This window comes from Lichenostomus cassidix, chromosome 14, assembly GCF_008360975.1.
Source record: "Lichenostomus cassidix isolate B80296 chromosome 14, HeHo_3.0, whole genome shotgun sequence".
NCBI lineage: Eukaryota > Metazoa > Chordata > Aves > Passeriformes > Meliphagidae > Lichenostomus > Lichenostomus cassidix.
Genome location: NC_139495.1, coordinates 3,138,077 through 3,160,320, shown reverse-complemented (window position 1 = coordinate 3,160,320; position 22,244 = coordinate 3,138,077). Strand labels below are relative to the sequence as shown.

General features: G+C 40.8%; 1 protein-coding gene across 4 annotated transcripts in view; it reads right to left on the bottom strand.

Annotated features, from left to right (window-relative positions):
- Nucleotides 1–702: 702 nt before the first annotated feature.
- SMURF1 (SMAD specific E3 ubiquitin protein ligase 1) overlaps nucleotides 703–22,244 on the bottom strand; it is a 43,607-nt gene continuing 22,065 nt past the window's right edge. Inside the window, exons 2-18 of one of the 4 annotated variants that reach the window (XM_085074494.1) lie at nucleotides 18,265–18,303; nucleotides 17,736–17,844; nucleotides 16,767–16,900; nucleotides 16,608–16,673; nucleotides 15,682–15,757; nucleotides 15,114–15,367; nucleotides 14,247–14,331; nucleotides 12,448–12,594; nucleotides 11,046–11,250; nucleotides 10,695–10,798; nucleotides 9,117–9,231; nucleotides 8,000–8,178; nucleotides 7,029–7,166; nucleotides 6,521–6,641; nucleotides 5,917–6,118; nucleotides 5,024–5,108; nucleotides 703–4,363 (exon numbers count right to left, since the gene is read on the bottom strand). In XM_085074494.1, coding sequence (XP_084930620.1) covers nucleotides 4,264–4,363; nucleotides 5,024–5,108; nucleotides 5,917–6,118; nucleotides 6,521–6,641; nucleotides 7,029–7,166; nucleotides 8,000–8,178; nucleotides 9,117–9,231; nucleotides 10,695–10,798; nucleotides 11,046–11,250; nucleotides 12,448–12,594; nucleotides 14,247–14,331; nucleotides 15,114–15,367; nucleotides 15,682–15,757; nucleotides 16,608–16,673; nucleotides 16,767–16,900; nucleotides 17,736–17,844; nucleotides 18,265–18,303 — 2,159 coding nt within the window. In that variant the 3' untranslated portion in view covers nucleotides 703–4,263. The remainder of the gene's footprint in view (nucleotides 4,364–5,023; nucleotides 5,109–5,916; nucleotides 6,119–6,520; nucleotides 6,642–7,028; nucleotides 7,167–7,999; nucleotides 8,179–9,116; nucleotides 9,232–10,694; nucleotides 10,799–11,045; nucleotides 11,251–12,447; nucleotides 12,595–14,246; nucleotides 14,332–15,113; nucleotides 15,368–15,681; nucleotides 15,758–16,607; nucleotides 16,674–16,766; nucleotides 16,901–17,735; nucleotides 17,845–18,264; nucleotides 18,304–22,244) is intronic. The other 3 variants (XM_085074495.1, XM_085074496.1, XM_085074497.1) reach the window with 3 other exon arrangements.

The following is a 22,244-nucleotide window of genomic DNA, read 5'->3' as shown; positions in this document are numbered from 1 at the left end:
TAGCAATGCCTGGGCACCAAAAGGAAAGCAGAAACCGGGAAAACTTCACAAAAAGTGCATATTAAAGAAAACAGCAGGACCAGTGTTTGACAGAGCACTGAAGGACGGACACGATTTCCTGCTCCAAGTCATGACATTGCTCAGTCCCTGCCGCTGGCTGACACGAGGGGTGGGCGACAGCAGCTCGCCGGTCATTTGTTCACATTGTGAAATTACTCAAAGGATAAAAAGCATTTTGTTTGTGCTCCCTCCTTTTAATTTTTTTTAAAAACCAAATTATGGTCGGAAGAATCTCCAGCTTTCAGCATCAGCACACACCAACACCAAGCACCATCCTCACTCCCATTCTTCTCCACTTGCAAAACAGTGGTGATTAGGAAAAAAACACCAAACAAGAAAGCAAGGATTCATCAACATTAGTGAATCTTTCTCCAGCTTTCATTAAGAGACAGATTATAATTCTTTCTGCAAACTGAGGTTTTGGAAAAGTATCAGGACAAATAATAAGGTAAGAAGGGGAAAAGGTTAAGGTAATTAATCAGCTAAAGAATGAGTGAAACAAAGTGTTCTCCAGGCAGAGGAGGACTTTCATCTGGGCAGTCCATACAGATCTGTTACATCAGCTGGATTTCTATACCTTGTCCACTCTTTTCCTCTGATTCCCACAAATATTTTAACAAACCAAAGAGTGGCTACCAAGAGTTTAAAGTTGTGAGTTTATTGCATATGTAACAAAAATGAACATGACCTCCTGGGTCCAGCCTACTATACAATCACTGTTTATTCCAGCTGGTTCCATAACCACATTAAATAGAACTAGTATTTCTTTAAATACTTTGATTTAGACATAAAATGAAACATTAGTGTACAACTTTCATAAAATAAATCTGCAATAAAAACAGTGGGAAGAATAACAAGGATAGCAGCAATACTTAAACATGACATTACAAAATAATAAATTAAAAAAATACATTATAAAGTGGTTGAGGAACAACAACAACAACAACAAAAAAAAAATTAACAGATTAAAACCAGATCCATACTGTGTTTCTGGGAACTTGCTGTGCCACACGGCCCCAAACCTGGGCACTGGCTCCAGAGGGCCCGGTGGCTGGATCAGTAATTTACAAAATCTGTTGGATTTTACAACCACCTCAACTTGAACTGAGGACAAACTGCTGAGCGAGCGCCGATCGCACCGTCTGGAGCTTCGAGCAGCCTTTTTTTGGAGCAGGGTCTTGTCTAACATAATGCCCAAGTGAACACTCACACCCATCCAACAGTCTCGCTTCTTCCCGCTGGAAAACACGAGCAGAGTGGTGGTTTCCTACATCCCTGAGCGTAGAGTATAGGCTGAGGAGCAGTTATCAGGGCACTGCAGGGCTGTGCCGATGGACCAGCTGCTGGCTTTGCCGTTGGACAGGAACAACAGACAGGCTGTACCTTGCATTTCCTTCAGGTCAGATCCAAGAGTGTCCGCGCACAAGGTGGAACGTGGAATGACGAGATGAACACGGGACTCGATGGTATTCTTTGGGCAAGTTTGAGAAGTAACAACCAAGTTCAAGTGCTGGCAGACCGAGTGGGAATGGACACGCAAATTCAGACAGCTGAGGTTATCCCAGACCTCTGAGAGCCACTGGCTCAAGCCATGCAAACTCCTGGTGGCATTTTGTTCTTCCCTGGCCTTGGAACTGGGCACAGGAAGAACAGGCCATGGCTCCAAAGCCATTCTGCCTCACTTCTTGCTGTTCCTCCATCCACCCAACCAGCTTTAAGGCCTGCCTCAAATGCACGTACAGAACAAGACAAAAAATGTCTTCGTCATCACTGAAGTGGCACAAGATTGCAAAGACAACACAACGGGAGAGGTGGTGAAGCTGTTGAAAAGAGAACTGAAATAATTAAAAAGACAGTGCCCTATTCTCGTTACTGTCAGCACGGAGGAGGTACCTTGACAAGGGCTTTTAAATACAGCAAAAAACAGACGGACTTTTCGAAACAACAATCCTTTCCTATTCTTATTTTGTGCATTCAAAAAAACACTGACCTAGCAAAGACATTAGGAACTATCGTATGTCAACTGGGTTGCTGACATAAAGCTACTTGACCTAGAGATCTCCAAATCAGGGGCCTTTCCCTTCACCTCACTTGGTTTGTACTGAGCCAGCTGTGCTGCAGGTGTGATAGGATTTTTGTTAGGGGTGGGCTTTAGCATTTGGGTTTGGGGTTGGTTTTTTTTGTTTTTACACTTTTTCAGTGAAAAATCCACATGAGACTGCATGCAAAGCTTTTGGGCAATAATCCATTTTGCATTTTTCCTATCTGACTGCTTTATTGCACATTTAAATGTACTGAAAGGATTAAATACACTCTATGAACAGGTTTGACTTCAAAGCCTTTTGGAAAATCCAGGGATGTGAGGACTCTGCTACTCAGCCCAGGACTGCAGGGATGCTGTTGCATTTCCTCTCTTCTCTGCAAGAGTTGTGTAGTTTCATTTACGTCCCAACAACCAGAACTGCAGAAATTGGTCTCCAAGGGCCAAAAGATCCCTACAGAACATGGGGCTGAACGTGCCTCTCCTGTACAGTCCTGTGGGATGAGCATCTTTAGCCACCCTGTGCAAATCTCACAATTTTACACCTCTGATGCAACTCCCAACAATGAATCACAAGAATTATGGTCAATGGCAAAAAGAAAACCACAAACAAACAAAACAGAGAAAGATGCCAGGGTTTTGACAAGTGTCTACTTTCTGTCCTATCACAGTTTAAAGCTATTATCAAATTCAATTAAAAAAAAGACAAAATAGAAGTATTCCAGTAGACATCTCCTAAGGACAATCTCTTACCCACAGCTGAATTTCAATGCACTATTCCATAAATGTAACATCTGTTAAGTGTTTCAGTCATGAATCTCTCTAAAAATCAGGCTTGCCAAACAAAAAAAAAATCCTATACAAGCAAGTCTGCTTAAGTTTAGACATGTTTGATAGATAACTGGGTCTCTCTGAAGCCGTGTTATTTGTTAAAATACTGTCTCATCTTGGTGTGCAAACTGGAAAAATGTTAGTGATTCAGGTATTGGATTTGCTTTTGTTTCCCCTGTGTTAGAGAACAAACCTTTTAATATTAGTTTCAGATATTGGAAAAAATAGCCTTATATGGCTCTCTGGAGAAATTTTCATCCCTACAGAACTGAAGTCATAAATTCTTCCAATAGCTTTCTGTAACATTTAAAATGTATTCACTGTATAGTTCCCCTTTTACCTCAATCTCCAAATAAACCTTTCCCAAGGCCAAAAAATTTGAAGCAGGGGTTTGCTCTGTTAACTTGGCTTTTAGTGATTTCCATGTGAGTCCTAGAATTTAAAAGTTACACAAACACACCTTGGTAAAACAGTGGCACAGAAATCACAGCTTTGGGATTGAATGGATTTTTATCCTCTGTCTCCTCCTCACAAGGCTTCTCTGCAAGGTACTTACATCTGAACAAACTATGGAAAGGAATTCTGCAGGAGGAAAGAATTGTTTTTATGTGCAAAACAATCAGATTTCAGCCAGGACAACCAAAAAGAAATCATACAATACCATTTAAGCTGTCCCAGATTCCTTCACTTTTCTCAAGGTGAGCCACAGCTTCCACTGGGAGCTTCCTGCTAAGGCAGAACTTGGATTTCTATCCCTTTCAGTTAAGTGTTCATATGGAGGTATTTTCTGCTAGAAGTTTAGTTTTTAAATAGATGTTTAAAATGTGCAATGCAAATTCTGGTGCCAGTCAGACACTCTGCACCTGCTGGACTCTACAAAGGCTCAAGCTTGATTTAAGACAGACTAACCAGGTGCACCTACCAGTTGCAAGTCCTCAGCAAATTAAGCTCATTCTCAAATACACTTTGATTCTCCTATTAAAAAAGCCCCACAGGTCACTGACCCTATCACAATATGTGTTACAAATCTAGCAGAATATCCTGTGTAACCAAAGCCAAATGCTGAACTTGGCTGCATTTCATTTCAGGGGGGGATGGAAGAAGAGGGAAGGGGTTATTGTAACAAAGGGGAGAAAATAGAGTTGGGAACCACCAAGAAAAGCCCCGACCCCACCCCCCTCATCCACCAGCGGTGGAAGGGAAACAGCCCCATCTCTAAGTTGTCAGAGTTCAGATGCTTCAGACAGCTTAGCAGGAAGTTCACAGCAAGCTTCTTCTAGCTTTTGATTTGGTGGTCCATGAGCTAGCATCTGTTTCCTTTGGTTGCTTTTTCACTCCACAGCAAACCCACATGTCTCTTCCACAGCTGTCAACAGCTTCTCATAAAGCTTCTCATATGACTCATAAGGCGGAATGTCGATCCGGTTAAAGCTGCAGGGAAAGCAACAAAACATTGATGGATCTCAAGTGCTTATTGGGGAAAAGACGTGAAGAAGCTACATATAGATAGAAATTGTAAAAACTCAGCTGCCTCTGTGGCCAAAGGAGACAAGATGAAAAACAACTATTTCTACAGCAGGAATGCACAGCTTAATAGGGCAGCGTTGGGGAGGAGGAGGAGGAAGAGGCAGATGCAGGAGACTTGCAAATAAAAGCAAGACATCAGGCAGGCCCACTCCCTGCCCTGCCTGCAGACAGTCTGTGCTGCTGCTGAAACCATTTCCTGCCTCTGATGGAGTGACATTTCCGTGCAAAGGCTCAGGCTGTGCCTCTACTGCACCAAGAGCACGAGTTTCTGACATTTGACATCTGACAAGACTTCTTTGTAATAAAGAAATAAACTTACAAACGTCTCACTAAACAGAATAATCACCTCTGGAATAAACGAAAACCACAGATAGTACAGAAGACAAATCAAGCTTTAAGAAAAGTAAATTACTTTGCTGGCTGGAGAATACAGATATATCCAAGCTAACAGAGCAAACTTGAGATCATCCACGTGTTCCACATGCCTAATCCCCGCCCAGGACAGACAGAGATGACTCCCTTAAATCAAGACAAAGAAAGAGGTGCAGGGTGTTTCCATCTTACCAAGTGTGGGCTTTTGGAAGGTTGTCTGTGTTTGCATCTATTAAATGGATGGTAAACAGTCTGGGTCCTGCAGCGCCTGTAGAACCTTACACAGACATTCTAGTTAATGCACTTCAACAAAGCATTATTCACACACACACATTTTGCTGCTTATAAAAAGGCAAGAGAGGAAATTACAGTTCCAGCTGCAAGCCTAAGTATGTCCTAGGCTAAATCTGTTGAGATATTTGCAGCTGATGAAGGGATGGCAGAAGAGATAGGGCTGTTTCTGACAATCATTTTACAGACTGGTATTTTGGAAAGCTGCTAAATTTGATATTAATAAAGCTGCACCATCAAAAATGAAAATGCTTTAGTGCAAGAAGATTTTTCTTGTAAAACAGAACTAGTATTTTAATTTTGAACATCAGTTTACTGTCAGCCAACAAATGGAATGTGACCAGGAGATCACAACAACCAAGGACACTGTCACCTTCTTGATAAAAACCTGCAATTTTCAGAAACTTGCTTTAAAGCCTAATGGTTTGTTGCCAAACACTGAAGGGAGTACAATTTTCACATGAAAAAATTCTTTATATATATGCCCTATATCCCTGTGCATGTTTGCATGGAATGATTTGAACATCAGAGCACAGAGTTGTAGGAGATTGATGAGCCAAAACTGACAACAGTCAAAGCACTGCACAGTAACAGATTTATCAGCTCCCATCACTTTCAGCAACAGCCAAAGTGCTCAGCAGCAGCTGAGCTGCTGACAAATGTAAAACTGCTCTCAGACTCTAAAGTTTTCAAGTGCTTGACTTATCCAGTAATACAATATTTTACAAGAGGCCTGTAAATACCACACCACTTTTTCTCCAACCCCAGATTAACTCAGCCTCCACATCAGTCACCTTGTAAAGCCTTGAAACCTTGAAGTGGGACACGTGTTGAACCTGTCACGAACTGCAGCAGCCTTGCTCTTCTTTCTTCATCAAATGTTTCCACTGCTTGCCAGAACCACTTGACAATGTTGCTGTCAGCCATGCAGTGCTTTAGGCGGGTGTTGGACTTCCAGTCATTCAGGTCTATCTTATCCAGGCCTCCTATGATCAGCTGTTAAAAGATTAGAAAGAGATTTAAAGTTCAGTCATTTCAGGTTTGCAGTTTTTTATAAAAAACACGCCCAACCATGTCACAAAGCCAAAACCTCCTCACACTTGCAGTGTTCTCCTTCTCAGACCACCTGCCTTGAGCATTAGTTCTTGGAGAGACACTATGGTGTATTTGTCTTTTCCTGTTTAAGTAGCTCTCTCAGTAATATCAATCCAAAGAATGTCTAGAATAAACCTAAAAAGGTTTGGTATAAACAAATACTCAGCTTTCTGGTATGTAAAATGGAATAAGTTTTGTGTTTTGTTTGTTTTGATTGCTTTGGTTTTTGTTTGTTTTTTATATCAGTGCTTGACTGTGGATCAAACTAATTACAAAACAATATTCCATGTGGATAAAATATACCTCAAGTTCCTTCTGGTCAAAAGGCTTAAGGAGATGTTGAGGGATGAGTTCATTAAAACCTTTCTGCAGAGCCAGGAATTGTGCCTCTATTCCTCTCATGAACCGCCAGTTCACATACAACCTGTGGGGGAGGAGGGAAAAAGTCAGGGGTGATGAGCTGGACAGGACTGGGATTTTCATAGCAGAGCTGGAAAATGCTCATTTTACAGAAGACCTTTTTAAATACACACATTTTGTATTATGAAAGAAGTGCTTGTCCATTCCTTTTGTCATCAATAATTAATTACTGCACCATCAATAAAAATCAAAGCACCATTCAGAACTTCATCTTCTCAGGTCTTCCAGTGAAAAAATCATGTCATTTATGATTCATTTATGAAATTAATGTCATTTATGATTCAGGTATTTCCACCCAAAATACTTATCTCATTAGTTTCACTATATACAAAGATTCTGTTTACTACCCTCTTCCCACTACATTTGCAGGATATATTTCTGTTAGCAATACCTGACATATTCCTTCTTGTTCTCTTCTGTCACTGGAATATTCCTGCCATTTGGTTTGAGTTCATGCTGTAAAATCCTCCCGAAAGCGTTGTGTTCCACACAGAACGTATGGTCCAGGACTGGTGTGATATCATTCTCTCTGCCAACGAACAGAGGGTAAACTCAGTATTTTTGGTATTTGGGTAACTCTCAGTGGTGATGCTGACAGTTATCTGAACACTTCGGCAGTCTTCAGGCTAAACCTTAGTTACCAGCCACCTGCGTTTCACACACTAGAGGAATATTGCCACAATCACCAATTTCTGTATGATTTAGTGCACGTTAAAGAGCCTGATCAGATATGGGATATTTGTCTAATTCTCATAGGATCAGGATACTGAATTAAACCCTGTATATAGAAATACACACTCATGTAACATATACATATAAACTCAGCAATAATCTGATTTTCTGTAACATATCTGTGAAGCACAGAAGAGATCACATGTAGGCAATTTTATCACCAGTAGTTTTAAATACAAAATTCAAATCAGCATTTAGGAAAAGAAACTGAGATAATCCAAAGCAGTTCTGAAGAGTCCCAAAGCTACAGTGAACATTGGATCTTGTTCTGTAAGCATGCAGAAGCCCAAATTACTTCCATTTATTTTCATTTTAATCAAAGTTGACTTTCTTTTGAAGAAGGCTGCACTTACCCTCAGAGCTCTGTCCTGAGTTTGGATTTTGATACTGTAATAGTCTATCATACCCATGCAATCTTCAATGATTTAGTATCTACTTTACTGCTAGGAGAGTTTGCAATGAGAACTTTTCCTCAAGAACGTTTGATATACTAAGCATAGTTTGATGACTATGTACAGATTGCCACCATAAAAAGTTTTTTGCAAACTCTTTCTCTAAAGCATCTCACTTTGCCAACAAACTCTACCCCATTTCCTCTACAGCGAGACGATTGCTAAATTCAGTACTTACAAGATCCAGACTAAACTTTTGTGTAATTCTGGGTCAACAGATTCCAGATCGGAGAGCTGGATGGGCTTCCCCAGCAGCTGTTTGTAAAAGGGAACTGTGAACCCCCCGTTGATATAGTGTCCATGGAACACAGCCAAACCCATTATCCGACCAACAAAATGGAAATAAGACAAATGGTCCTGCAGGGAGAGAGGAAAATCAGGCTTGGGAAGACACTGACATCTTGTGGCACCCTTGGTGGTTTGTTCATTGTGAATTACCTGCAGCCCTCTGGGCAAGAGCAGTCACCACTTTTCCTCATAACATAACCAAAACCAAAGCACTTAATGATTATAAAACCTTAAAAAAGTCTCTGTGCATTACCTGATTAATGAATTTGGTTCAAGTTCTCTAGACCTCTCAAAGGGCAAAACTTGGAAAAAGAAAATCCCAGTGAAACCCCCAGAATCCAGGAAGATAAGGATTCCAAACATTAGTTTATTCTTTGTTTAACCATCCAAATGTATCTGCTCTTGAGGAAGCAGGGCAGGTGCTTGTTTCCCTCATTTCTTTCATGTTCCTTTTAAACTAACTTTTGAAAACTGAGGTGTAAGTCCTATGGTTGACATTCTTCCAATCCATCTCCCTCATCTTCCAGTGCAAATGTCAGGAAATGTCATGTCAGGAAGAATTCCCTCTACTAATACAGAACTGCTGCTCCTTTTAGGGTCTGCACCAATACAAATCCTCCAGTAAGAAAAAAGCAAGCACAGGAACGTAGCAAGCAAGGGATACATCCCTGAAAGTCATGGGGTGGCACTGCTGGGAATGTAATGCTGTGTGCACAACCACCTGTGCTCACAGTGAAGATGAATTTCATCTGCCTTGTCCTCCCAGAATCACTGGGCAAACCAATCACTACTGAGGAGTCTCAAAGAAATCAGATATTTATGAAAGGATATCATGCTTTTAATTTCTGAACAAAACCCCTCTGCTTCGTACTGTATCAACATAAGACATTAACACCTTCTTATTCTGATTTACCCTGCAGTTTAGACTCTCCTTGTGGAAGAATGGCTATAAGAAACTGCAGAGGACATCTAATAAGTAGGAATATTGCTCAGAAATTAGTACTTACGGGATTGATAGAAGAGTCTGGATTGATTTGCAGCATGTAAATATTATCTGTGGAGTACTGGAAAAGTCCATAGTAAGGATTCAACATTTCATGGCACAGTAAATACAACCACTCTCTGCCAAAAAAAAAAAAAAATTTAGAAGGGTGCACCTTCCACTTAAGTTTTAGACAAAATAGTATTTGTGAATTATCAGCTATGAAATGTTTATATCAAAATCAAATCATCTTGTGCTGCCCTCCATTTGTAGACAAAAAAGGTGTGATTAAAACCCCACAGTATCCTACTCCACTCAGGGCAGACTTGGTTTAGTTTAGAAGCACTGAAGGGATTAACATCAATTAGAGAAGCTACAGCAAGCTGATAGGCAATGCCATCAACTAATTGAGTCTAACAAGCCATGCTTCCAAAAAAATCCTGCCTTTGTACAGAGTTCAGCTATTTGGAGCCTACAAGATCTGCTCCTCTGCAACCTGTACAGTGTAAAGAAATATTAAAAAAATCTGTTGATTAGAATCAGCTCAATCACTGAGGATCTTTAGAAAAGCTGGTTTTCTGCCAGCTTGGTGACTGCTTTCAGCAGAGACCAGAAAGGACAGAGACCAAGCGCATCAAAAGGAGGTGTTGGGTGAATTCTCTCACCTCACTAACACACAAGGATAGGAGCAGAACCAAAGCTATTTCTGACTTCCCAAGTCACCATGACAAATACCCTTTTGTTGTTAAATTTGGACACCCTTCCCAGGTCCAAAATATTCTGAGAGAACTCTCAATTGTAATGCTTAGAAGTGGAGCTGTACTGATCTGAAAGGGTCAGTTGCAACTAATGGGCAATTTTGAAAGACAGCAGAGCAACAGGATGTCAACAGTGGAGACACCCAAGGTTGCCTTGGGTAAGGCAGCTCAGGATGTTCCAGCTTCTTTCCTTTGTCCAGGGATTGATTACTGAAAGATACCTAAGTGGGCAGCCTTTGTGGATTTGAGAAATTTCTCAGTGAATTTACAAAACTCTGAGCCACCACAAAGGTGAGTGTTTTTTCAGTGATGCCACAATCAGCTCCTGAATTTCAGTTCTGATGCGACCCACAGGGAATTATTGTCATTTTTAAGAGGGAGGTAAGTCCTTGCTAAAATTTTAGCCTTTGTTTAGGATTAGATCATCTCCACTCCTGCTCCAACAGATCAGAGAACTCTCCTGAATGCAGCTGAGACATAACAAAAAGGAACCCCTACCCTCCCACAATCCATTTGTGGGAAATCAGAGAGGTGTGTTTAACAAAACTGTTCCTGTGATGTGGATCTGACTTCAGGGTCTGTAAATTCTCTGAGAGACCTCACAATTTGAGCTGATCACACTTTCCAATTCCATAATTTGCAGTGGGACAACTGTTAAATCACACTCTTCTACTTTCCAATCTACCATATAAAGACTGAAGCTACCAGCCACTGTCCGTAAACTAGACCACAAATAATTAACACATAGTGTTAACAGATAACTTGAAAGGGAATGATATCAACCATGGGGCACTTAAAGGACAATTTTACACTCAAGAGGTGTCAGAAAACTCCCAGAATCTCACCTTGCTACTCCTCCATAGTCCAGGCCTTCCTCACCTCGGAATTTCACCATAAGCCTCTTTTTCAAGTCCTTTGGCCTCATCTTCATTATCTGACGATAGGATTCCTGTATATGCATTTGTACAATTAGATATTTTATTTCCTTCCTATAATTAAGTCAGTTAAGATTTCTGCATTTCTGTAATACATAGATTGTTACTGAACTACAGAAAACATGACCCTGTTCAAGGGCTAATCTGAAGCAAATTCCAATGACAACTCTATGAAGCAAAGTTGTTACAATCACTGATCAGTTTTACGGAGCTCTTCAGTGACAAAAGCTGCTGTTAATAGTAAAAAATTCAATCAAATACCTCAAATATTTCCTCTCTGGATACTTCAATGCGACAGTGACCAGCCTGAGGTTGCTGAAGAGAGAGCTCATGTCTAAGAACTTTCAACTTTTGTACCAAGTCTCTTTCATATCTCTGTGCAGGCAACTCCTCACCCTCTTCCAATGATCCCTCATTTGGAGCTGGCAGAGGCTGCTGGCTGGGCTCCTTTAGCTGGCATTGATGGCTTTGAAAAAAAAAAGGAAAATATTTATTCTGGATACATAACAATAAGGAATATGTAAAACAATGATGGAAGAAATGATTAAGATTCTCTAAGAGGAACGTGGAGTGAAATGTGTATTCAGCTGGGTACTTTTGTACCACAATTACTAAATTCAGGGATGTAAGGAACACAGATACTTAAAACAAGTTTCAGCATTTTTGAGCTGTTTTTATGTGGCAAAACACTGTGGAAGGCTCTGGAGCATGATCACTCTGACTGAGCAGTAATTAAACTTTGTGTGGTATTCTCCCATATGGAGACAACTTTCAACAGTGTAACATGGAAAGAGATCTCTAATGAAACAAACAACAGCTTCATAAAGGGAACTCTCTCACAACTGCAACTGATTTTATTCCAGCTCCATGCAAAATGAGGCTGGGGATTCCTGACACAGTAAAAATATTGCATCTGTGGTTGTTAAAAGAGAAAGATGTACTTGTCCCAAATAGTTGCAGCTTTATACACTCAACTATCCTTATCCATCAGTGCTTTATTTGGGTTGTGGAGCAATTATTTTTTAGATACAGAGATTCCCCAGCTGGCTTCAAGCACAGGAAAAAGTCTGATTTTGGGCACAAGTAACACTGCCAAGCTGCTTCCAGGGTCAGTTCCACAACAGTTCAGCTGCCTTTGCATGATGCAGAGCTTGAGCTTACTAAATCCTGCTAAACCCAAACTGGCTGTGCACAGCACCCGTTGATCAGACTCCAGCTGGCTTTATATTCCCATTGTCTGGAGCTCAAGGGAGCATGAACTTAGTCCAGATCCAGCAGAGCCAGCACAGAGCTCGAACTGCTCACCCAGACAGACATGAGCTGACTGCTGGGGACTCCCTGGCAGACCCTCTACCCCACACCCCAGCAATTCCAGAACTGTGTAATTTGCCCCAGCACAGCTTGGGGCAATTTTGTCAATCCAGTTTAAAGAGATTAGTGTTGTGCTAATAAGAAGCCCTTCCTTAAGCCTGAGGACTGCAGAGGAGAGTAAAAACCCTTCTGAAGAGTCTCAGCAAAAAACTTGGATTAAACCAGCACTGAGAACCAATGCCTGGACCCTCACTACAGCACTGGTTGCATCTGTTCCCCAGTAGCATTCAGGGTTTCAGCCCTTCATGACTCTCAGACCTAACAGGATTTATTTATCAGGCAAAGCTCTTACTTCATGATGTGATGTAGTCGTGGGTCTGTGAATTGTGTGGTTCTGTTGTTATGATCTACAAAATATATTCTTCCTGAAACTGTACTTCTGACTTCCCAGCCTGGAGGCAAAGGTCCCAGTTCATCACAATTCACACTGTTAAGGTCTCTAAAGTGAAAAACAAAAGATATGTTAATGCACATCTGAAGTTAAGATGAAATTAGTTTCCTCAAGACCTAAAAAAGTTGAAAATACCTAAGGCTCCAGCCACCTAACAAAGGAAAACACTAAGAGTGGCAATAAAAGGAAGGAAGGAAGGACACCTGAAGACTATTTTTAGGCAGAAAACCTATTGGAAAGTAAAGCATTCTTTAGACAGCTGGCATGGATTCAGGGTTGAAGGCACCACTCAGGGGGAGGTATTTCCTCACCTAAATCTAACCATGCAACATTTGTATCAATGAGTTAACTGAGAGGCTTTAGAAAGGTAGAAATGCTTTGTACACTGAAGGTGCTTAAGTGTCAGAGTGAGTATAAACCAAGGGGACACCAAGGCAGACAGACAAGCCCTTGTTAGGCTCCTTAGAGGAGATTATGGTGGGGACCATTTGCTGTGATCAGCTGTGCATCTGAAAGTCCTGCAGAGATCTGATTACAGCAAGTTTTAACCTACATCTCTGCTGCTTGCCAAGGTTAGGTTTTTGCACCACAAGCTGGTGGCATGGAAGTCACCTTTAACTAAAATAGGTGGGACCTGTGACTCACAAGACACTGCTGTGTCCACCTTCCATTGCTGCTCCTGAAACCCTGGCTCTAGGATTTGGGGAGAGAAGCAGCAGGACCTTTCATTAGGGTGACCAGCACGACTGGAAGAAGACACAAGGTTTTGGGCACACGAGCCTGACACGACTGACACAAATGAACAACCACTGTCATTGCTTCTTCCAACAATGCCAGCTAATCTAACATCAGCTATTTTCTCTCTCTCAGCTTTATTTTTCATTTCCTTCCATACACTGTGCTTTTATCACCACTTTTGCCTGCACTAGTTTATATCATTTTTCTAATATCCTGTATCACATTCCTGTATTATCCAGGCAGTGCAGCAGCTCAGAGTTACAAACTTCACTCTTGAATCTGGTGTGCAGGTGGCCCATGAAACAGCCCGGACTCAGAGCTACTCAGGAAGAGCACCAGACCTTACTCACAAAGACCTGGATTAACTGCAGGTTAAGGTTTAAAGAGGCTTTACTAAATTAATCATGTGAAGGATTCAAATTTTCTAGCTGCAAATCACTGGCCTAAAGCATAAAAAACATCAAACCATTTCAAGTTTAAAGATAACAAGTAATCTCTCCTTCAGTTATACATAAGTGAGCACTAACAAGTTACAAGCTGAATACTCAAGAAACAATTATTTTAAGGAAGTAGTCAGTTTTTTCTTCAATTTGCAGTCCAAATTGTTTTCAAACAAAAAAAAGTAGGGAAGATTAAGAAATTTGTAGCTTCACCAAAAAACAAAGTCACATCAGCATTTTAGGAAGAATTTGCCAAACAGGAATTACAGGAATTACTGAAGGCGACATATTTTTTCGCTTTTTGTTTTACATGATTCACAAATAAATAATTCTTTCTTTCAAAAGGAGTAATCTTAAATGTTTGGTGAAAAGGTAATTAGAAAGACCCAAAACTATTCCTCTACTGGGAGCTCTCCCTTTAAATTCAGACAGACCATTTAATGGATTTTTGCTTTTATAAATCCAGCACTCAGCCACACAAATACACACCAATCCCCCTGACTTGTAACTACAAGTACATACCTTGGTATCCTTGGGTCATGCCACGTGCTCACTCCAGTCTGTGTGTGCAAAAAATAAACCTGTCCCTGTACCGTTGTTCTTTGCTCTGTAAAATAGGAAAAAAGATTAGTCTAAATTACAAATCTTAAAAAAAAAAAAATCTGAATAAACAGTTTAGAGACATTAGAATATTTTCTTCCTAGGAGAAAGTACTGAAGCCATCACACTGATCTCTTGCAGCATGGACTGTTTTGTCCTTGACAAGTTTACTCTGACTACACATTTCAACATTCTTTTGAAACTCACAGATCCCTGCACCAGCATGTTTTAGTTTTTATTTTTATTGTTAGATTTTGAGACAATCTAAACCCCCAAACTAGATTTCTTTACTCCTAGATTTGGTGTGCTCTTTTCTAAGATTTAAGTTCCCCTTATCTCATCCTCCCTAATCTTCCGTACTATTGGTTTCTTTGTTGCTTTTATATATTTTCCTGATCTTTTCTCAAATGTGGGCTCAAACCTACACAACATGCCAAGGGGGGAAGGAATAAATAGCATTACTGCTCTAGTTTAAAGAGCTCTTTACATTCGTTCTCCCTAGATACACAGCCAAGATTAGCAGTGAATTTTCTGTAACAGCATCATACCACAACCTCATGTTTAATTTACCATCAACCCCTCAGTGTATCCTGGCGTAGCCAACTGCTAATTAGCCAATCTCAAACTCCCATCTGCACTCAGCTCCTTTTCCAAAATGCAGAACGAGATGCACGTGGATGCTGCCTGTTCCAATGGGCAGAACACCTCGATGTATTAAAAGAAGGGAATTTTTTGGTGATGTTTTTGGCAAAACGAAACCCTTCAGTTCCACCGCGGTGGGACACTCACCGTAGCCTTCAGGTAGCTCAGGTGACTGGTGGCCGTGGGGTCTGTTCTGAGGGGTCTGGACGTGAGCTCTGACCTCGGGGGTGCGCAGCCTCTGCGCCTGGAGCCTCTGGTCCTGGCTGGGAGACTCCAGGAAGCGACAGCCACCTCCTCCCGCCGCTCCCGTCGTGTCTGTGTAGGGCGCCGGCTCCTCCATGAAGCAGCTCAGCGGCCTCCCCGGCCCGGAATCTTCATAAACCGTTCTGAAAATGGGGAAACTTCAAGAGTTTCCATCACAAGAGAAGTGAATGCAGAAATAACTGTTTCTCTCTCCCCACAACTTCATGTGCTGCAATTTTTAACCCAAGATGCGCCGTTTTCTTAATGTTTTTATGCCCAAATTTCTCAGCGTTGGTAACAAAACAAAATCAAGTCTTACCCAGTTTAGCCTGTTTTCTTCAAGCTGTTATCCAGTTACAACCTTACCACCTGATACCCATTCCCAGAAAATAGTCACGCTGATACTTAAGTTTCTAATGTTAGTTACAGTCTTGCCATTATCCTAATTACGTGTAAAGAAAACAATCCTTACCCTTCATTCTCCAAAAGTCCTCTGCAGTCTACTACAGAACCTCCTGTGCCTATTCTGTCCCGTGTCTGTAAACTGACTGAAATAAAAAAAACACATACTCAGGTCAATAAAAGGAACAATGCATTCTTAAAAACAGCAAAAAGCCAAAAAATCCACATTTATACAGGGTAAAATATTAATGAAATTTCTATCTTACACACAAGAACATATCCCTTACCAAAATTCCTTTTATTCCCTTAAAGCATTACTAATTTTTTAAAAAGGAGAAGAGAAACTAGAAGGTCATCCCCTCAAACCTTGAGTTTTATTTCTGTAAATATCAAACATGTCAGGTTCTACATCTCGGTTTCATGAGGACGCAGAAAGGGAAGCCGGAAAAAAATTGCTCACCACTAGATGTCATCTTAGGGTGAGAATTTGGAGTTTGCCAAATATATTTATATATCACTGAAAAGCTGGGGTTGGATGGGGGCAGTATAACATGGGGTAAATTTGCTATAAAACAAGCACAGCCTTGTTGAAATTTGGAAATGGCTTGCATGAGTCAAAGCTATCCAACCAGCAACTTGTAAAACGCCTTTTAACTCCTCCAGATCATTTTTTAACACCTAAGATTCCCTTTGCCTGTCACCTTGGCTAAATTCATCATTTCACAGTGACATTCACCCCTCCAGAGCTGCAGCAGAAGCTTTGCCAGATGCAATCCCTGTTTTTAATGTTGTTTCCCATCATCAGCTGAGAGGAAACAAACTCCTGCATAGGAGTGCAATGAAAATTTTCAGGTTATATAATTTAATCCCATTAAAATCAGAAGAAACAACACAGAACAGGCACAGAAGCAATGATTAGAGGTTTCACTTCTAACATGACCTTTGTTCCCATGGATATTTACCAAGCAGATGGAATTTAGCTGGGATCATTCTTACCCACTATTTGGCCTCGGACAGCATCGGTGTCTGTGGGGTTGAGTTTGCATAGATCCAAACGCTGGTCTGGAAAGGAGAATTGGAAAAATCAACACTATTCACTACTCAGGTACAAGGTATGAAGGGTTCTTGGTCACACCAGGTAGGAATTGCTCTTACATCCAGTATCTTTTAGCCTGCTGATGGCATTGGAGAGGAGTCGGACACACCCCAGGAAGCCAGCTCCCTGTTTCTTATGGATTTTTTTATGGTTCCATACACTGATGGTTATGGAATCTGTTTTCCCAACATATCTAGAAAAATACATATTAAAAGAGTCATTTTAGAAATAATAAGCTCTTTTTACTCCACAGAACTGATGCTGTAATTGGTACAAATTCTGACACATTTTAGTACATCGGTCATGCCTCTTTATTATAAATACACAAGTGCTTATGCCCAAAATGCTGTTATTAATGAATTACTGCACTGTGATTTCACACAGCATGGGAAATTGATATTGCTGCAGCATGAATTTAACTACAGCCAGCCTCATTAAAAGCTAAACAACAAGTCGATTAACATGCAAAACTTTAGAATTTATGGTTCTCATAATTTGAAGAAAATAAATCATTCCAACAAGGATAATTTTCTGTAAAAGCTGGATGGCACTGCTCCAGGAGAGCTCACTAAGCCCTTGTGCTGTGTACCTGCCACACAAGTATCTTGAAATTCAAACACCTAAAAGCAAAGTACCCCTCCTTTATTAACAGATAATTTCTTCTTGAAAAAAAGTCAGCTTTCTGAGAGGGCAGGGCTAGATGGGATAGTGGGAAGAAATTCTTTCCTGTGAGGGTGGTGAGGCCCTGGCACAGGTTGCCCAGAGAAGCTGTGCTTGCTCCATCCTGGAAGTTTAAGGCCACCAGGATGAGCTTGGAGCAACCTGAGATAGTGGAAGGTGTCCCTGCCCATGGCAGGGGGTGGAATGGGATGATTTTTAAGGTCTCTTCCAACCCAAACCATTCTGAGATTCCATGAAATGTGGCTTTTCTTGCTAACACAAAATGAAACTGCAGTGCCACCCTTGCATTCCATTAACTAGATTAATCTCTGGAATTCTGTTTATTTATGACCTTACAACCAACTCACAGATCGTAATGCTGGTTCCATTTGGGGTCCAACGTGTTCTTCACAGTGTCAGTGGAATGGCACTGACCTGACCCATCCACAACTATTTTAGCAAAAGGGTCAGGAAGTCCTGTGGATGGGAAAAGGTGCTGTTAAACACACTCCTTTGCTTTGCAGCTTCCAAGAGAATGCAATCAGAAACTCTCCCCTCAAAAAAGGCAAGTTGCCATTATCCTAAAAATATTTAATAAATCCTGTGTTTGAGATGGATGCTCTCAGCACCCCCCAGCACAGAGCTGTGAGCAGCAGCCTGCCTGTGGTTCCATCAGCCAGACTTTTGGGTGGAATTTGTGAGCCCTTAGTGTTTCCAACCCTGAAGTCCAAACAATCTTCAACTCAGAGTAACGTGTACTCCTGTAGTAATGCAGTGCTGCTGCGAGAAAATGACAGAGCAAATGACACACACAGATAAGCCTCCACAGTAATGCACCATCTCCAAATAAATCTGATTAATCCAGAGAAGAAAGTTACACAATTAGGACATACTTACTGAAGAAATCTTTCTTTGCGAGATTCTTGGCACATAATACTGCAAAACAAAAAAGCAGATAAAGAAATCTTAAAACCGTAAAAAAAAGCTTTCTGGTAATCATATAAGCTAAAATAGTACCTGATCATAATTCATTAAAAAACACCAAAATATTAAATGTGAGCATTATTTTCTTTATCTGGGATTGGAATATTTACATATAAATATGGCTTTATATTTGCTGCTTTAATTCTATTGTTACAACACACAGAAGATTTAATGAACATCCCTTTGCATTAAAACCTAATTTTCTTTACTTCATGTTTACAAATGCTAAACCAGATTTCTGTTGTTATTTCAGAATCCAACCATTTTAGAACAAGGGCTAAACATTTTCTGAACAAAGAACAGTTCTGGGATTCCTGGAAGAGACCTCTCAGTGCAACCTCCTGCTCTTTGCACACAAAGTAGGAGATACATGGGGAAATAAAGCATGGGAGGAATTCTGCAACAGCAGAAGCAATCTGTAAATACACAAAGGTTTGGGGATAGGTATGACAGGGCCTCACTCAGGAGAAAAATAAAAATACTGAAAAAAAATCTGCATCAAGATGTTTTCCTTTGAAAGAGCCACAAATGAGACATCATTTCCCTCTCTCAAATTCTACTCACCAGCACAGCAGTTTAAGAAAAAATTAGATCAGGAAATTCACATCAATCTCCATTTCTAGCAGGTCTATTACCAGCTAGAAGTCTAATTTTGCTTTTCCATAAGGAATGCTCACTAGGATCTCAGCAATCCAAGTTGTTTAGTATCCATTAAACTCTTTTAACAGGCCAGGAAAAACAACTCCAGAGCCAAAGAGGAAAATATTAGAGCTCTAACTTATCTCAAACTAAGATCCAAGAGAGGAAGGTAACTATAAAAGACCTAATTACTTTTGAGGGAGTCTCTTTTCTCCAGTGGGAAAAAAGGAGATCTTTCAGCAGGAGAATGGAGGCTCAGAAGACAATCAATAGCCAATTCCCCTGGTATGGACAATTTCTCCTTCTCATCTCCATCTCCCCTTCTTCCTAACTTCCCCTTGGTCTCACTGTAATTCTATACTGGGGAAAGGGAAGGTGCAAAGGAACAAATACTTTATTTATTTATTTTTATATATTTCTACTAGAATTCCACCTCTCAGTTCCAGAGAAACATTCCCTACCTAACACAGGCAGCAGAGTGAAAACTGTCTCACCTCACGTGTCAAGCAAACAGACCAAAGAAATCCACTATTTAACCCAGAAGCTCATGGAAAAAAATACACAAATCCTCCGCCTTAGTAATAATTAAGCAGCCGCACCAGGAAAATATTTTTAGAATGGATTAAAAATTACTTATTTCTTACACTGGCAAGCTGTATAATCAGAGAAAGCTTCTCTTGTATTTTTTTTTAAACAGCTGACTGAAAAGAGAAGTCTGCAGGACTATAGTAATTCAGTTTGAAACAAAACAGGATTAGAGAATCACCATCAGCTGCTCTATGGAAGCACGACAGAACAATCTTTAATTTCCTCTTCCTGCTGCCAGCGTTTCAGAGGAAAAAATACCCCAAAAAAGAGACTAAGTACAGGTAAAATCAGAACTTGAGCGTGTTAGTACCAGCCAAAAGGAATTCTGAAGTTCCTGGGAGATTTTTAAAATCAAATAACTCTACTCTGCCATTCCCAATTTTAAGAATAATTTATTGAGCTGGGGAAGGATGACATCTGTAACTTTCTGCATATGGTCTGTCCATATAATTATTACCTTTATTATATATTTCAGGTGTGCTTTCAAAATAGCAGTATGAATTTCTAAAGCTATTATTGAAGAATTATATTTTTCATTTAACTCTTTTCCCTCTGCCACAGCCTTTCAGTCTACAGTAGATGAGCACAGCTGCCAATTTTCCACTCACAGCCTGTGAAACCCTCAATTTTAGGTTGCAAAAATTATTACTCTTTCTTGTAAGAAAAATATTGGCACAAAAGCTAATAGCTGAAATAAACCTTTATGGAGCAATCTCCAAAATCAGGCTGCCCGAGATGGACCATTGGCTCTGTTCCACTATTTGCATATTAAACCCACTAGAGCAAAAAATATTTGCAAGAGCTGTATCACTTAAAAACCACAGAATTTCTAAATTCCAGTAAAAAAACAGGTGGCAAAGGTCAGCAACGGGAGACTTGGATGTGAACCCTTGCCAGCAGCAGAGCAGACAGCCCCTCCCTGCTGTGCAAAGCTGGGAATGTGCCACATTTCCTCCCAAAACACATCGTCTCCAGTAGGAGAGGACCTGATGGCTGCTGCTTCAAGCCCAAAATTCAAGGACTCGGGTAGGTTTAGCCATAAAGGCTTAAAGAGTTATTAATTTTATCCCTGGTTCAGAGGTGGTTTAGGAGAACAGGACAGAGCCTAAACTGCAAAGAAGGCACTGAGGTGCTCTTTGCCCAAATCTCGTCTTTGCCCATTTTCCAAACTGCTTTTTCTTTTGGTTTTTCCTTCTTTTCAACAAGAAAGGTTCTGGGTTTGTCAGCAAGAGCGATCTCCCTGCATTTGTTGCAACATTCCAAAAGGTACTCGTTCTCCTGACTTGGGTATTTACATTCTGCCTTCTCAAAGTCAACCAACTTGTTTCAGCCTGACACAGGATTTGTTTATGCTCCGCTCCCAATTGTTGCACGGCTCTGAAGAACTTTTTTTAATACAACAGAGCCCAAACAACACCGAAACAATGTCTTTACATCTAGATTGTAATATTTATAAAGGGATGGGAATGTTTTTTTAAGTACCTGGCATTATTGAGATAATTTCAAAGGCCAAATTAGCCAGCTGGGTGAAGTATTAGTGTGAAAGCATATTTGGCAGGAGGTGAAGAAAGGATGAGCCTTAGACAAAGTCAGTATTCACCCTGGGGATGTAACTTGAGTGAGCTGAGAGGTTCCTCTGCCAGGCCCTGGTTGTCCACCCTGCTTCCAAACAGAAATGAATCATCTGCTGTGGTTCAGGAGGTGCCGCAGGAGCAGGATGGGTGTAGCGAGGAGAGCCCAGAGTGGCACCAATGTCTGAACAACCCAGCTGAGAATTGCATCAGAAAGCTGCTAATTCACCCCGAGACACCATCCTGCAGCAAGGGCAGCACTTGCAGGGAGGCAAAGAAAAACAGTCTGGGAGAGGATTCATTTTAAACATTCCCAAGTAAACAGAGCCTGACTCTCCATCAGCACCAGATTTATTCACATACAGCACAGAATGTCGCAGTTTGGAAGGGACCCATAAGGATCACAGAGTCCAACTCCCAGCATACCCCATCCCTGCTAAGAGCACTGCTAAGATGTTACAAGTGTTTCCAGCTGCAGTGTACAAACAACAGAGTTTCCTGCAGGGAAAAAGTAAAATAAATAAGGCAAGTGATGAAAATATTCCATAGGCCCAGCCTGTACCAATGCAAAACAGCAGGCAAATGTGCACCTGGGACTGCATTCACTCACACTTTGCAAGTTAAAGGCAGGAGCCTCCATGCTCAAATTAAGGTCCTTTACATGTGGATATGATCTGAGCTAACCACGGCCTTCAATTTAGTATCCAAGTTAATTTTGGAGACAAGACAAACCAGCAGTGTGTCCACATCTTCCTCAGGAAAGGTGGGTGGGGGGAGGTCCCAGTGAACCATGCTGGCAAATACACCTTTCAGCCATCTCTGGCCTTCCCTTGGATATTCCAGGTTAATAATTTATGCTTGTACAAACAGGCAGCCAGATTCCAGGATACATTCGTTTTACTTTGTGACAGAAGATAAACACAGGCCAGCAGGCTCATGACACAGAAAGGACTTCACTTAATATTTCCTTCTGTGTGGACCATCTTTAATCATAGAGATATGCAGCATAATCATTACAAGCAGCAAAGGCTGGTTGGTTTGTTCTAAGATAGAAGCAAAGAAGAACAATGAGGCTTTACACGAGAAAGTAATAAA